Genomic DNA, 14,279 nt, shown 5'->3' on the forward strand with positions numbered 1-14,279 from the left:
CACCGGTCTCGAGTCCCACGGAGGAGATGGAAGGATATAAAACAGGAGCGACGACAGTGACAGACGAGAGAGGACCAGGCCTGGGTTTTTAGTTGTGTTTGGTTTTTATTTGTGCACGTCAGTCGTCCGTGAGGGGCTGACATGCTGTTTTTTGTTTATTTTGATTATTAAAATTTGATTTGATTGTCCGCCAGTTCCCGCCTCCTTCTTCTCACGAAAGAACTGTGTTACAATCATATCAAGAGATACATCCTTTCTGTATTAATCTTTTTTAAAGAGTTTTTGTCTAAAACAGAAATTAACATAACGTGCAACAATATTATTATACATTTATTATGTTCTGATCTCCAAGTATAACAAAAAAGTATAATCCTATCAAGGGCTATTGTCACAGCCTGAAAAAAGTATCTAAAGTAATATGCACACTCAACTGATTTTTCTGTTATTAATGTAAAATTGCAAAGGTCAGGGCTTAAACTACAACCCGAATTCCGGAAAAGTTGGGACGTTTTTTTAATTTTAATAAAATGAAAACTAAAAGACTTTCAAATCACATGAGCCAATATTTTATTCACAATAGAACATAGATAACATAGCAAATGTTTAAACTGAGAAAGTTTACAATTTTATGCACAAAATGAGCTCATTTCAATTTTGATTTCTGCTACAGGTCTCAAAATAGTTGGGACGGGGCATGTTTACCATGGTGTAGCATCTCCTTTTCTTTTCAAAACAGTTTGAAGACGTCTGGGCATTGAGGCTATGAGTTGCTGGAGTTTTGCTGTTGGAATTTGGTCCCATTCTTGCCTTATATAGATTTCCAGCTGCTGAAGAGTTCGTGGTCGTCTTTGACGTATTTTTCGTTTAATGATGCGGCAAATGTTCTCTATAGGTGAAAGATCTGGACTGCAGGCAGGCCAGGTTAGCACCCGGACTCTTCTACGACGAAGCCATGCTGTTGTTATAGCTGCAGTATGTGGTTTTGCATTGTCCTGCTGAAATAAACAAGGCCTTCCCTGAAATAGACGTTGTTTGTAGGGAAGCATATGTTGCTCTAAAACCTTTATATACCTTTCAGCATTCACAGAGCCTTCCAAAACATGCAAGCTGCTCATACCGTATGCACTTATGCACCCCCATACCATCAGAGATGCTGGCTTTTGAACTGAACGCTGATAACATGCTGGAAGGTCTCCCTCCTCTTTAGCCCGGAGGACACGGCGTCCGTGATTTCCAACAAGAATGTCAAATTTGGACTCGTCTGACCATAAAACACTATTCCACTTTGAAATAGTCCATTTTAAATGAGCCTTGGCCCACAGGACACGACGGCGCTTCTGGACCATGTTCACATATGGCTTCCTTTTTGCATGATAGAGCTTTAGTTGGCATCTGCTGATGGCACGGCGGATTGTGTTTACCGACAGTGGTTTCTGAAAGTATTCCTGGGCCCATTTAGTAATGTCATTGACACAATCATGCCGATGAGTGATGCAGTGTCGTCTGAGAGCCCGAAGACCACGGGCATCCAATAAAGGTCTCCGGCCTTGTCCCTTACGCACAGAGATTTCTCCAGTTTCTCTGAATCTTTTGATGATGTTATGCACTGTAAATGATGAGATTTGCAAAGCCTTTGCAATTTGACGTTGAGGAACATTGTTTTTAAAGTTTTCCACAATTTTTTTACGCAGTCTTTCACAGATTGGAGAGCCTCTGCCCATCTTTACTTCTGAGAGACTCTGCTTCTCTAAGACAAAGCTTTTATAGCTAATCATGTTACAGACCTGATATCAATTAACTTAATTTATCACTAGATGTTCTCCCAGCTGAATCTTTTCAAAACTGCTTGCTTTTTTAGCCATTTGTTGCCCCCGTGCCAACTTTTTTGAGACCTGTAGCAGGCATTAAATTTTAAATGAGCTAATTAAGTGGATAAAAGTGTAAAATTTCTCAGTTTAAACATTTGCTACGTTATCTATGTTCTATTGTGAATAAAATATTGGCTCATGTGATTTGAAATTCCTTTAGTTTTCATTTTATTAAAATTTAAAAAACGTCCCAACTTTTCCGGAATTCGGGTTGTACACTGAAACATGTATTAGTTTTGAGACATTCATATTTAGAGTCTGAATTGAAACTTTTAAAAAAAGTTTGCAGTAAGAATAAGTATAAAACTCAAGAGAAGAAATCTTTCACTTGAAGAACTTAAAGAATCCAGGAGAATAGCTGTAGTGCAATTATAACATAAGAAAATGCAGAGGCCTAATTAACACCAAGGTGGCCTTTGGAGAAGAGATCAAGTAGACCTCATTAACCTTAACCACATAATGAAATGTCTCAGTTACTTACATAACCCAAGTTCCCTGATGAAGGAAACAGAGACATTACGTCGTGACGACATTAGGGGATTCACTTGGGAGCCCTAATCATCTCTGACTTTAAGAGAAGCCACCAATGAAATATGGCTAGTGGATATTGCATACCTGATTCAAATAAGCGACAGGTGCATCCACTCCTCAGGTTTTACAATGAGGAACCTAGAACTTGTCCCTGGCCACCAGCGATGGTTCGAAGTTATGGCATTGGGACATAACGTCTCCATTCCCTCCATCTCTACATCCCAGCCCTCGGCGTAACCAAGACATTCCCTATATGTCCGTCACTTTGAGTTATGTTGTGACAACATTAGGGGTCCATGGAAAGTGCGACAACCTGAACCCCGTCACAATCCTATGGCATTGCAAATGTTGACAAGCAGCCATGTGTCAGACAAACGCCACGTAAAGGTCGTAACCTTCCCACCTCACCTGCTCAATTTAGCTGCCCTTGGTACCTGTAGGGACCAGAGGGGAGTATAACACTGTTGGTGATAGCCAATCTCCTGTTCCTTTCACCACATAAATTTCTTAACAGAAGGGATTTCGATCTTCAATGAAGATTTGATTCATGTCTTTCCTTTTTGTTGTTACAGCTCGGCAGTAACAGTGGAGAAGTAAGCCTTCTGGAGAAGGGCTCTACGGAGGCCACTTTCTATCCACAGAGAGGTATCATCTGGAGGCACTGAATGGACTGACACAGGCCTGGGACAGTACTACATATGAAATGGGTCTCTGAGGCAGGTCCTACCTAAGAGTAGGGATGGAACGACAACCAGCAAAGACTGACAGAATGATCTGTCAAAGGAAAGACACAGGCTCACAGAGAGCGGGACCTTACCATGGAAGAATACACATATGGGATTGCCTTACCTGATTACCACTTACCTGTTACCCAACACATGGGAAGAAACTGGCTCAACGCAAGAGACTGTAAAATCTTGTGAAGGTATTTGATGTTGCCCAGCCCTACAGATGTCTGCCAGTGAGGTGCCGTGAGCCAACGCATAAGAAAAGGCAACACTCCGTGTGGAATGTGACCTCACCCCCAGGGGGCACAGGGGTGAGGGCCCACTACACACTCCACTCGCTGCTTAGAGACAGTCTTCCCTTGCTGCTGATCTGCTCAAAGCTTCTAAAGCTCCGGGTGCAGTCCACATATATGCACATCGCTCTTACAGGACATAGCAACACTAAGGCTGGATCTGCCTCCTCCAAGGGCAGTGCTTGCAGATTTACCACCTAAACATGAAAAGGTGTGGTGGGAACCTTGTGCACGTATCCAGGCCAGGGTCTCATGCCAATGTAAGAGTAGGCTGGCCTGAACACAAGGCAATCTTCGGTCATCGAAAATGCTTGGAGGTTCCCGACTCTCTTGATGGCAGTAAGTGCGGTCAGGAACACTGTCTTAGCAGACAGGAACTTAAACTCGACTGAATCCAGCAGCTCAAAGGGACCTCTCTGAAGTCCAGTCAGGACAATAGAGAGGTCCCAGTAGGGCACCAGGGGTGGTGTATCATGCCGGGGCAAGATGTGATGGATCACCTTGGTCTGCTTCTGCACTGCCAAGAATTGCAGAGCAATGCCCTCAACAGTGTCGCAGAACAGCCCAGCATGGGAGATAGTAGTGCTGAGAAAGTGTGCTTTGTCTACATCTTCCATCTCTGCCAGGTTGAGCCAGAGATGCTGCTCTTGGACCACCAGAGTAGACATCGCCTTCCTAAGGTACCACACAGTGATTTTCTTGGCCCGGAGGGCGAAGTCAGTCACCAAGTGCAGCTCTTGCATCCACCTCAGATCGGTACTACCCTCGTGCATTTGTTTCAGTGCATTGGCTTCATGGACCTGCAGCTGAAACTGACATATATCTGCTGCTAAAATTATAATTTGTATTGGCTTTTGTCTTTTGTATTACTATACTGTGCCCCATTCTTCTTTTAAAAAAAATTAAATATTCTGTGTTGATCAGGTCACATGTGCTGGCAATATGTGTTTTTTTTTTTTTTTTTTTTTAGCATCTCATAAATGAGAAATCTTATTTTAAATAATTAAATAATTTTTTTTGTTTGTTTGTTTTTTAATTGGCATATGTAATGGTAAAAAAATTATAATAAAATGGAAATAAAAAATAAAATAAGTAAATAAATAACACCATTGTAATTTAAGTCTATGATGAACTACACCTCCACCCATTTGCTGCATTCCACCCAACCCCCTGTAAACTTTGCCCCTCTCTGAGGAAATACAAAAGCTTTCCTTTACCTGATGGATTCACCTCACAGAAACCTGGCCCCAGAAATGTCATTAAATGCCAGTCTTTGGTCTTTTTTACTTGCACTGAATATTTTCAAATGCTCTCTGCTCTACAGTTGAAAAGCCATGTTAGAACAAAATGCAAGATTTTTTACAGGATTATACTGTCGAATCATAACCCAAATGTGATGCATTAAATTGTATTTTTGAATATTTACTTTAATGTGACTCTGATGGGGACTTATTTTCACTGATGATCTCTCTCTCCCTTTGTGTAGGCAGATCTAAAAGTCAGGACTGGTTTAAGTGCAATTAGACTCTCTCCAGATGCTGTCCTTTCTGTTATTATGGCATTATCAACCATCAAAAGCCTACTTTATTCTATGACCACTCAAATCCAATTTATAGTTTCTCTGCAATATCAGTGTCAAAATGCTTAAAAACAACATTAGCACATTATTTCAATATAATAAGCCATTTGAGTTTTTGTCTAGTAAAGTCAGTCTGAAATGGATTTATTTGCAATACCATGTATTGAAAATCATGCAGAATAAGACCAGGAACATGGTAAATGGTAAATTTGTGTGTGGTGTGCATGTGCTAAATTGGGCTCACAAAAGGGGGGAAGGCAAACTTTGCTGTGTTCATTCCACAGTCTATTCATACTCTGTCAAAATCATACCAGCTAGTTTGAGAGAAATCTAAATGTGTCTATTGCGTTCAGGCTGCCTGCAGCACATTTCTTGCACTCCCACACAGCAGTGTGGCATTAGATGTGGCAGTCAGGCAATACTGAGTGTGTGCTGACAGTCAGGGGCGTCAGTGCCATTAAGTCGCATGTCTGGTACCTGGAGGCAAACAGGCGCCCGGCCATGTGGTTTATTCACGTCCACCGCCACGAGCTGCCATCCTCCAGACGCGTCCTCGTGAAACATCTGCCACAAAGAGGAGAGATGGAAAGAGAGGAAAAGAAAGGAGAAAGAGAGGGCAAATTGTTAACAACTGTGAATGACTGGCGTTTTGGTCAGCTAATACACACACACACACACACAAATGCATATTTGATAACAAATAAGTTGGGGGAAAAACAACTTGTTGGCATCAAGGAAAATTGACAATCTTAAAAACAACTGCCAATTACATGATATTCAATGGAATTCTCCACCAACTTCATAAGCATGTTATAAACACAGGCAAGGTCACAAGAAATTGGCTTCATGATCCAGCGAGCATCTATTCACATTTCAGAATCTAAATGCACCATGACTTCACCATGACAGATACGAGGAGACAGCGGCGGAGACAGCAGGGACTAGAGGAGGGAGGGATGTTGCAGCAGGCACCTTGAATCTGGCAAACAACAGAAACTACCCATATCCATATGTACACAGCCCAGAACTGTCATAGGGCTCTGTACTTGACGCTTTATTATAGTCCACCATGTGAAAATCTAAATAATTCTGATTGTTTAGAAAACAAATGGCCCACCTCTCCACATCAAACCACATTAGCACAAAAGGTGTGGGATGAATAACATGACATGCACGTCTACGTTCCACATGTTCCCATGCATTTTCCTAACATACATCAAGCTTCAGACTGAATTTTGTGCCACCCTCCCATTGTTCATATCCCCACCCCTCTGCATAGAATTTAAAGTGTGCTTATGGCTGTTCCTAATGTGCACTGCTGCTGTTCCACTTATGTCTGTCTTTTATCAGTTCAGAAGAATAGATAACCAATTAAACCCATGAGAAATGACAGTCATTAAGCTCACAATGCCCCTTCAGCTCTGACAGATTAAAAAGGTTACCTACATAAATAGATATTTTAAAAGTTTCCCCTCATAGTCTTGTAATTATAACTTTGCCATTCATGTGGTAATCTTCTTAAGGGGCCTTATTGAATTATATTATTTTTTATAAGACAGTCACAAAAGGGATGGTGCAAATCTTGCCAAAGAGTATCATCAGGCCCCAAGAGAACCTTATTTTCTTTTTACTTCTTTCAGATTAAAGGCATCATTCCAAGTCGTATTGTCTAACACTCAGTAAATCAAGGTTTTGTGAACCCTAAGAGATTTGTATTCGATAAGATATTTCAACATAATTAAAATAGGACACAGAAAGGCTATTTTGTTTTCAAGGTCAGAGCACTGTCTATAGTTCTATGGGCAAATTCAAAGAGCCTTAATGGCTTTTCACACTTGAATTTGTCAAGTAATTTTTGATCCTGGGTAGTCAGGGTTCACATTTCACACTTTAGATTTATAAACTGGGATATTAATCCTATTTGCAAATTCATGGGGTAAATAATAGTCCTAAATTGTACAAACATTATACAGTCTCTTTACTACAGTCAACAGTTAAAATTTTTTAAAACTTGACATTTTAAATTATTGTTAACCCAGAGATACAGCAAGAGTAAGAAGTTATGTCAGTAGCAATGTAAAATTTTTGTCCAAATATTTTATATATATATATATATATATACAGTATATACAAATGGGTAGACAAAGACAATATTAACTTTCACACATTCTTTAGCTATTTCTCCCTGTGAAGTATCAGCACCTTAGAATAGCCTTACCTAGACCAAGAGCAAAAAAATACATTATACAGTTTTTGCTGTAGACATTACAGATAAGGAATTAATAAATGCCATACCATTTATGGCCATGTGCTACTGAAGACAATTCAACTTTGTGTCTACAGAATGAGATTTGCCTCATTGTTTTTTTTTATTGTTTTCCATTTTAAGAATTTGTGGCCATATAGCCATTGTCATTGCTTAATCTTTTTTTTTTTTTTACTACACACACACACACACACACACACACACACACACACACACACACACACATATATATATATATATATATATATATATATATATATATATATATATATATATATATATATATATATATATATATATATATAAAACATTCTTCTTGCTTCTGCTAAACCCAGACTCGCCTGCCAGACTGTCAAACAAAGAAGCGTGGTTTGTCACTCCACAGAACGTGTTTCCACTGCTCCAGAGTCCAGTGGTAGTGAGCTTTACATCACTCCATCTGACACTTGGCATTGCACTTGGTGATGTGAGGTTTACATGCAGCTGCTTCCATAAACCTTCAGCCACACAGTTTTGTGTTGATTTCAATGGTAGTGGAAGTTTGGAGCTATGGAATCAGCAGAGTGTAGTGACTTTTATGCATCATGCACCTCAGCACTCGGTGACGGTGAGTTGCTGCTTTTTCTAAACACGTCCACTTTTCACCTGTGGTTATGGCCTTGACAGAAACAACTAAATTCAATAATTGAGAGGTGTGTCCCATTACTTTTGCTCATATAGTGTGTATATAAAAGTTTGTTGAGATTAAGATTTTTTATTAAGTATTTAAAACTTACTCAACAAGGATTGCCAAAAAATTATCAAAGGTGAGAGAAAGACTTTTATTAGTGCTGGCCAATGATTACATTTTTTTATCGCAATTAATTGCATGATTGTCTGCAATTAATCGCATTGTTATGCATAACGTTCAATAATGCATTCAAAAGTAGTGTATATTGCACTTTTTCATTTAAAAGTACTGCTATATGAACAAAAGTGCTATAACAATTGGTTTGCAAAAACTTTATAGACAAATAAGGTACTTTTTCATAGTAGCAGTTAAAATATTTCTTATAACTGAACTATTAATTAAAAAACATAAAACTGGTTGATAGTCATTACTTTAATCTAGTAACAAAAATAAGATTAATTTTGGAATACAGTAATGACAAATTCAGGGATCCTTTTTTTTCCCCCATGATTTGTTTTTGTTTATTTTATTTTGAGATCACATGCATCGGATAGTTCTTCACCAGATTTACCCCATTAAAGCAGTGCTGGAATAAATGCTGTGTGCTATAGCCCTTCTTTTTCCCAGAGGGCACTTCTACAGCCATAAGACTTGAATAATGGTGGTCAGGTCACCCCTGTGCTGCCAAAAGTGTTGCCAGATCCACTCATGCCAACCTCCAAGGCTCTGCTCCAGGACTGGCTCTGGCACTGTGACTGGCGCAGTCAGGGAGACACTATGCCTCAGTTCACACAATTACACACACAACTTTTCACACCACTCCTTTGCTCCAGATTTTCTGTGCATTTGCACCATTAGCTTGGTTAGTGTGAATTTCTCACCAAACATTAGGTAGGCGATCATTGTATAAAATCAACAGGACAGGTTTCCCCACAGGAGAGGATTGCAGGCAGGAAAGCAAGTGCATTAGGGTTAATTGATTCTCTCTATCTGTTCAGTTGATCAGTCACATAAAATTTATGCTGAATGACAGAACTGCAAACACACACATACACTCTGTCTTTTCCTCTCTTTCGGTCCATTGCACTTTCAGCAACGTTACTCTATGACTCACCCCTGAGTCTGCCAGCCGCCCAATCAGATCCCTCTGTGCCGTTCGGGGGCCCCCACCTGACAAACAGCCAAATTTATATATAAAAAAAAACAAAACAGCTTGCTGTCAGGTGTATCCTGCCTGCTGAAGGCCAGGGAAGCCAGACTCAAAGTCTCCAGAGAATTATGGGAAGAATTCCTTCAGATGTCTGTGTTGGTGTGTATTGGTCTGTGCTTAATAACCATAAATGCTGATATTGAAGGTTTTGATATTTTTGCTTTAGTTGGTTTAATTATATCTGCTCATACATATTGATCAAAGAGATTAACAAAATGGGAAATGAGTCATACACCAAAGGCTACTTTTATTGCACATGTGCGCAAGTGTGTTTGGTTTACCTGTGTAGTAGCTGTTGACGTGGTGCTGCTCCGGGATCCCCACATCTACTGGAACTGCACTCTGATCTCAGCAAATGTTTCTATAATCACAGCAATGAACACATTCTGGGAACACAAGCAAAAGAAATTATAAAAAGTTAATAAATGCCCAGAAATGATTATTTTAATGAATGTTTGTTCTTGTTGTCTGGCATATAAGTGAAAAGTGTGAAAACAGATCTGTGTTAATGATAAAATACATATAATATTTCATATTTAACATTTTCATATTTAATATTTCATATTTAATATTTTTGTCATCTTCAACATTTAATGAGGTTTAATTCTGTTTGTTACAAACTGATTTCCTGATGGTAATCGATAGCCACAGATTCTTTCAACAGAGCTTAGCTTGATTTGAAACCTGAACATTCCTTAACTATGTGAACTAAATGGGGTCAAGTCATAATCTTTAGACTTCCACACTACCTTTCAAAAGTCATTTTTTTAATGTAATTAATACTTATTAATTAATTAATACCTACTGAGCAAGGATGATTATAGATGATTATATTGATAAAAAGTCATAGCAAAGACATTTAAAACAAATAAAATGTACGAACTTGCTATACATATTAGAATCCTGAAAAAAGAAACATATCACAAAAAAAGCAACACAACTATTCTAAATATATAAGAAATGTTATTATAATGCATATTATATGATTTCTGAAGGATCAATTGACTTTGTAGACTAAAGACTCCTGAAAATTCAGCTTTGCCATCACAGAACAAAATATTTTAAAATATAATAAAATAATATAAAAACAGTTATTTTGAAATGTAATACTATATCTGTTTTACTGTAGTTTTGATCAAATAAATGCATCTTCGGTGAGCCAGTGTTAAGTATTTCAGAAACCTTTATATAGAAACCTTTTAAGCTTACTGACCCCAAACTTCTCACTGGTCATGAATGCACACAATAACAGCACTGAATAATAAAAAAAAAAATAACACCCAAGGTATAATATAAGATTATAATAGACTCCTAGAATAACCCTCACTTTTCTATGTCTAGAAAATGAAGAAGGACCCATGTGCAGATTATGACTACATTTTTGCAGATCGCTGGTGTGAGAAGAAAATGATTTTTCCACCTTGACCAACCAGGCGAGGAAGAAAATGAGCGTGATGAAGCAGAAATATGAGCGCCAGCGTGGGAAGCTGTCGATGGCTCGATACATAATAAAGACCCATCCCTCCTGAGACGCGGCCTCATATACGGTGAATATACTGGTGCCTGCAAGAGGAGACGACAAGAAGGGTCACGACGGGGATGCAATTAGACAGAGGAGGGGGAGAAGCCCATGTCTGAGATGTTTTTGTGCCCCCAGACTGGTCTGACAGGGCACTGAGACAAAAAAATTCAGACATAAACACAGTCTTGGCATTAGTGGACCTTGTCAGGTGCTTCCTATTACCCATTTACAGTGCACAGCATAAATGAGTACACCCCCTTTAAAACTCAACAAATTCAGCAATTACTCTTTACTTAGAAGACATGTTAGGGTTCTTTGGAGATACAATGTTCCAACAAGCCTGCTTGATCAATTACAAAATTATTCAGCATAATAAGATTTTCTTATCAAAGTGATACAATTTTGTGTTGCACAAATGAGTACACCCTCCTGAAAGTTACAAAAAAAAAAACGGGGTGCAGTTGTAGGTTCAGTGCTTTGCTCAAGGGCACCTCAGTCGTGGTATTGCCGGCCAGAGACTCAAACCTACAACCTTAGGGTTAGGAGTCAAACTCTCTAACAATTAGGCCACGACTTCCCCATTTCTTCTTCTTCTTTTTCTTTCGGCTGCTCCCATTAGGGGTCGCCACAGCGGATCATCCGTCTCCATACCACCTTGTCCTCTACATCTGCCTCTTTTACACCAACTACCTGCATGTCTTCCCTCACCACATCCATGAACCTCCTCCTTGGTCTTCCTCTTTTCCTCCTTCCTGGTGGCTCCATCCTCAGCATTCTCCTACCAATATAATTCATGTCCCTCCTCTGCACATGTCCAAACCATCTCAATCTCGCCTCCCTCACCTTGTCACCAAAACGTCCAACATGCGCTGTCCCTCTAATAAACTCATTTCTAATCTTGTCCATCCTCGTCACTCCCAACGAAAACCTTAACATCTTCAGCTCTGCTACCTCCAGCTCCGCCTCCTGCCTTTTACTCAATGCCACTGTCTCTAACCCATACAACATCGCAGGTCTCACCACAGTCCTATAAACTTTTCCTTTCATTCTTGCAGATACTTTACTATCACAAATCACTCCTGTCACTCTTCTCCACCCACTCCACCCTGCCTGCACTCTTTTCTTCACTTCCCTAACACACTCTCCATTACTTTGCACTGTTGACCCCAGGTACCTGAACTCCTCCACCTTCTTCACCTCTTCACCCTGTAACCGCACCACTCCACTGCCCTCCCTCTCATTTACGCACATGTACTCTGTCTTACTCCTACTGACTTTCATTCCCCTCCTCTCCAGCACGTACCTCCACCTCTCCAGGCTCTTCTCAACCTGCTCACTACTCTCACCACAAATCACAATATCATCCGCAAACATCATAGTCCAGGGAGACTCTTGTCTGACCTCGTCCGTCAACCTGTCCATCACCACTGCAAACAGGAAAGGGCTCAGGGCCGATCCTTGATGCAGTCCAACCTTCACCTTGAACCAGTCTGTCGTTCCTACTGCACACTTCACTGCAGTCACACTGTCCTCATACATGTCCTGCACCACCCTCACATACTTCTCTGACACACCTGACTTCCTCATACAATACCACAGCTCCTCTCTTGGCACTCTGTCGTACGCTTTCTCTAGATCCACAAATACACAATGCAGCTCCTTCTGTCCTTCTCTATACTTCTCCATCAACGTTCTCAAAGCAAATATGGCATCTGTGGTGCTCTTCCTCGGCATGAAACCATACTGTTGCTCACAGATGGTCACCTCTTCTCTCAGCCTGGCTTCCACTACTCTTTCCCATAACTTCATGGTGTGACTGATCAACTTAATTCCCCTGTAGTTACTGCAGTTCTGCACATCTCCCTTATGCTTAAAGATTGGTACCAGCACACTCCTTCTCCATTCCTCAGGCATCCTCTCACCTTCCAAAATCTTGTTAAACAATCTGGTTAAAAACTCCACTGCCATCTCTCCTAAACATCTCCATGCTTCTACCGGTATGTCATCTGGTCCAACTGACTTTCCACTCTTCATCCTCTTAATTGCTGCTCTCACTTCCTCCTTACTAATCCTATCCACTTCCTGCTTTACTAACACCACATCATCCAACCTTCTCTCTCTCTCATTTTCCTCGTTCATCAGCTGCTCAAAATACTCCCTCCATCTTCTCAACAAACTCTCCTCGCTAGTCAACACATTTCCATCTCCATCCTTTATTGCTCTAACTTGCAACACATCCTTCCCAGTTCGATCTCTCTGCCTGGCCAATCGGTACAAATCCTTTTCTCCTTCCTTAGTGTTCAACCTCTCATACAGCTCCTCGTATGCCTTTTCCTTGGCTTTCGCCACATCCCTCTTTACCTGTTGCCGCATCTCCTTGTACTCCTGCCTACTTTTCTCATCACCCTGTCGATCCCACTTCTGTTTTGCTAACCTCTTTCCCCTTATGCTCCCCTGCACTTCCTCATTCCACCACCACGTCTCCTTGTCTTCCTTTCTATTTCCAGATGTCACACCAAGTACCTTTCTAGCTGCCTCCCTCATCACTCCTGCGGAAGTTTCCCAATCATCCAGCACCTCTTCACCACCACCTAGCCTCTGTCTGACCTCTTCCCTGAACCTCACACTACAGTCTTCCTCCTTCAGTTTCCACCATCTTATTCTTCTTTCAGTCCTTACTCTCCTCCTCTTCTTCTTCGTCTCTAAAACCATCCTACAGACCACCATCCGATGCTGTCTAGCTACACTGTCCCCTGCCAACACCTTACAGTCTCCAATCTCCTTCAGGTTGCATCTCCTACATAGAACATAGTCCACCTGTGTGCACCTTCCTCCACTCTTATAGGTCACCCTATGATCCTCCTTCTTCTTAAAATACGTATTCACCACTGCCATTTCCATCCTTTTTTTTTTTCACGACTTCCCCATTTAAAAGTGTTAAATAGCCCACTGAATCACACTCAGACTTAATGCTGACAGCAGTGGAATCACTTGGGAGAGAACTGCCAGGTGACTTATTTCTTAGCATAAAAGAGAACAATGGTATTAGAGATATACCAAATTATTGTTTTAAGTGTGAAAATACAGCAGCAGTAGCATCGCCATTCAAAAACACTGGACTTGTGACAAGGCTCCTGAAATAATCAGGTCTTCACTTTAAGTTTTCATTTAGTGATGAGTTCATTTTTGCTAGAAAAAGAGCAAGAGAAATAACATGCAAGTGTCTCAGAGCCTACAAATGCTATGAAAAGAGTTGCATGGTTGTTGTCACCACTAGAATTACTTACTACAGCCAAATCAAACTCTTTTAACCTCTTCCAAAGCCCATATTTACAAAACTGAGACTTCTGGAAATCCATACTCTGGTCTCAAGAGACCAACTCAATCATTTCAGATCCAAAAGCATCCAACATGTTCTGGTGTTACTAGAGTAGGAGTATAGTGAGAAGTGCTTGGTACTCACAGTGAAGTTCAGTGGTAGTGAAGCTTTTATATAGGGATGAATGAGTGCTGAAGGTGTGAGGGAGTTGTGCTTTATCAATGCTGGCATGAATTCACACTCTACTGTGTGATGTTATACAAAAAATCTTGAAGAAACAGAAGATGTCATGA

General features: G+C 40.4%; 1 protein-coding gene across 1 annotated transcript in view; it reads right to left on the reverse strand.

The window, feature by feature from the left end:
- LOC132095307 (sodium leak channel NALCN-like) overlaps window positions 1-14,279 on the reverse strand; it is a 114,970-nt gene that overhangs the window by 83,152 nt on the left and 17,539 nt on the right. Inside the window, 3 exon segments of the mRNA XM_059500159.1 lie at window positions 5,477-5,563; window positions 9,427-9,531; window positions 10,566-10,708. Of these exon segments, the coding sequence (XP_059356142.1) occupies window positions 5,477-5,563; window positions 9,427-9,531; window positions 10,566-10,708 (335 nt within the window).

The sequence above is a fragment of the Carassius carassius genome, chromosome 19 (assembly GCF_963082965.1).
Source record: "Carassius carassius chromosome 19, fCarCar2.1, whole genome shotgun sequence".
NCBI classification, from domain to species: Eukaryota; Metazoa; Chordata; class Actinopteri; order Cypriniformes; family Cyprinidae; genus Carassius; species Carassius carassius.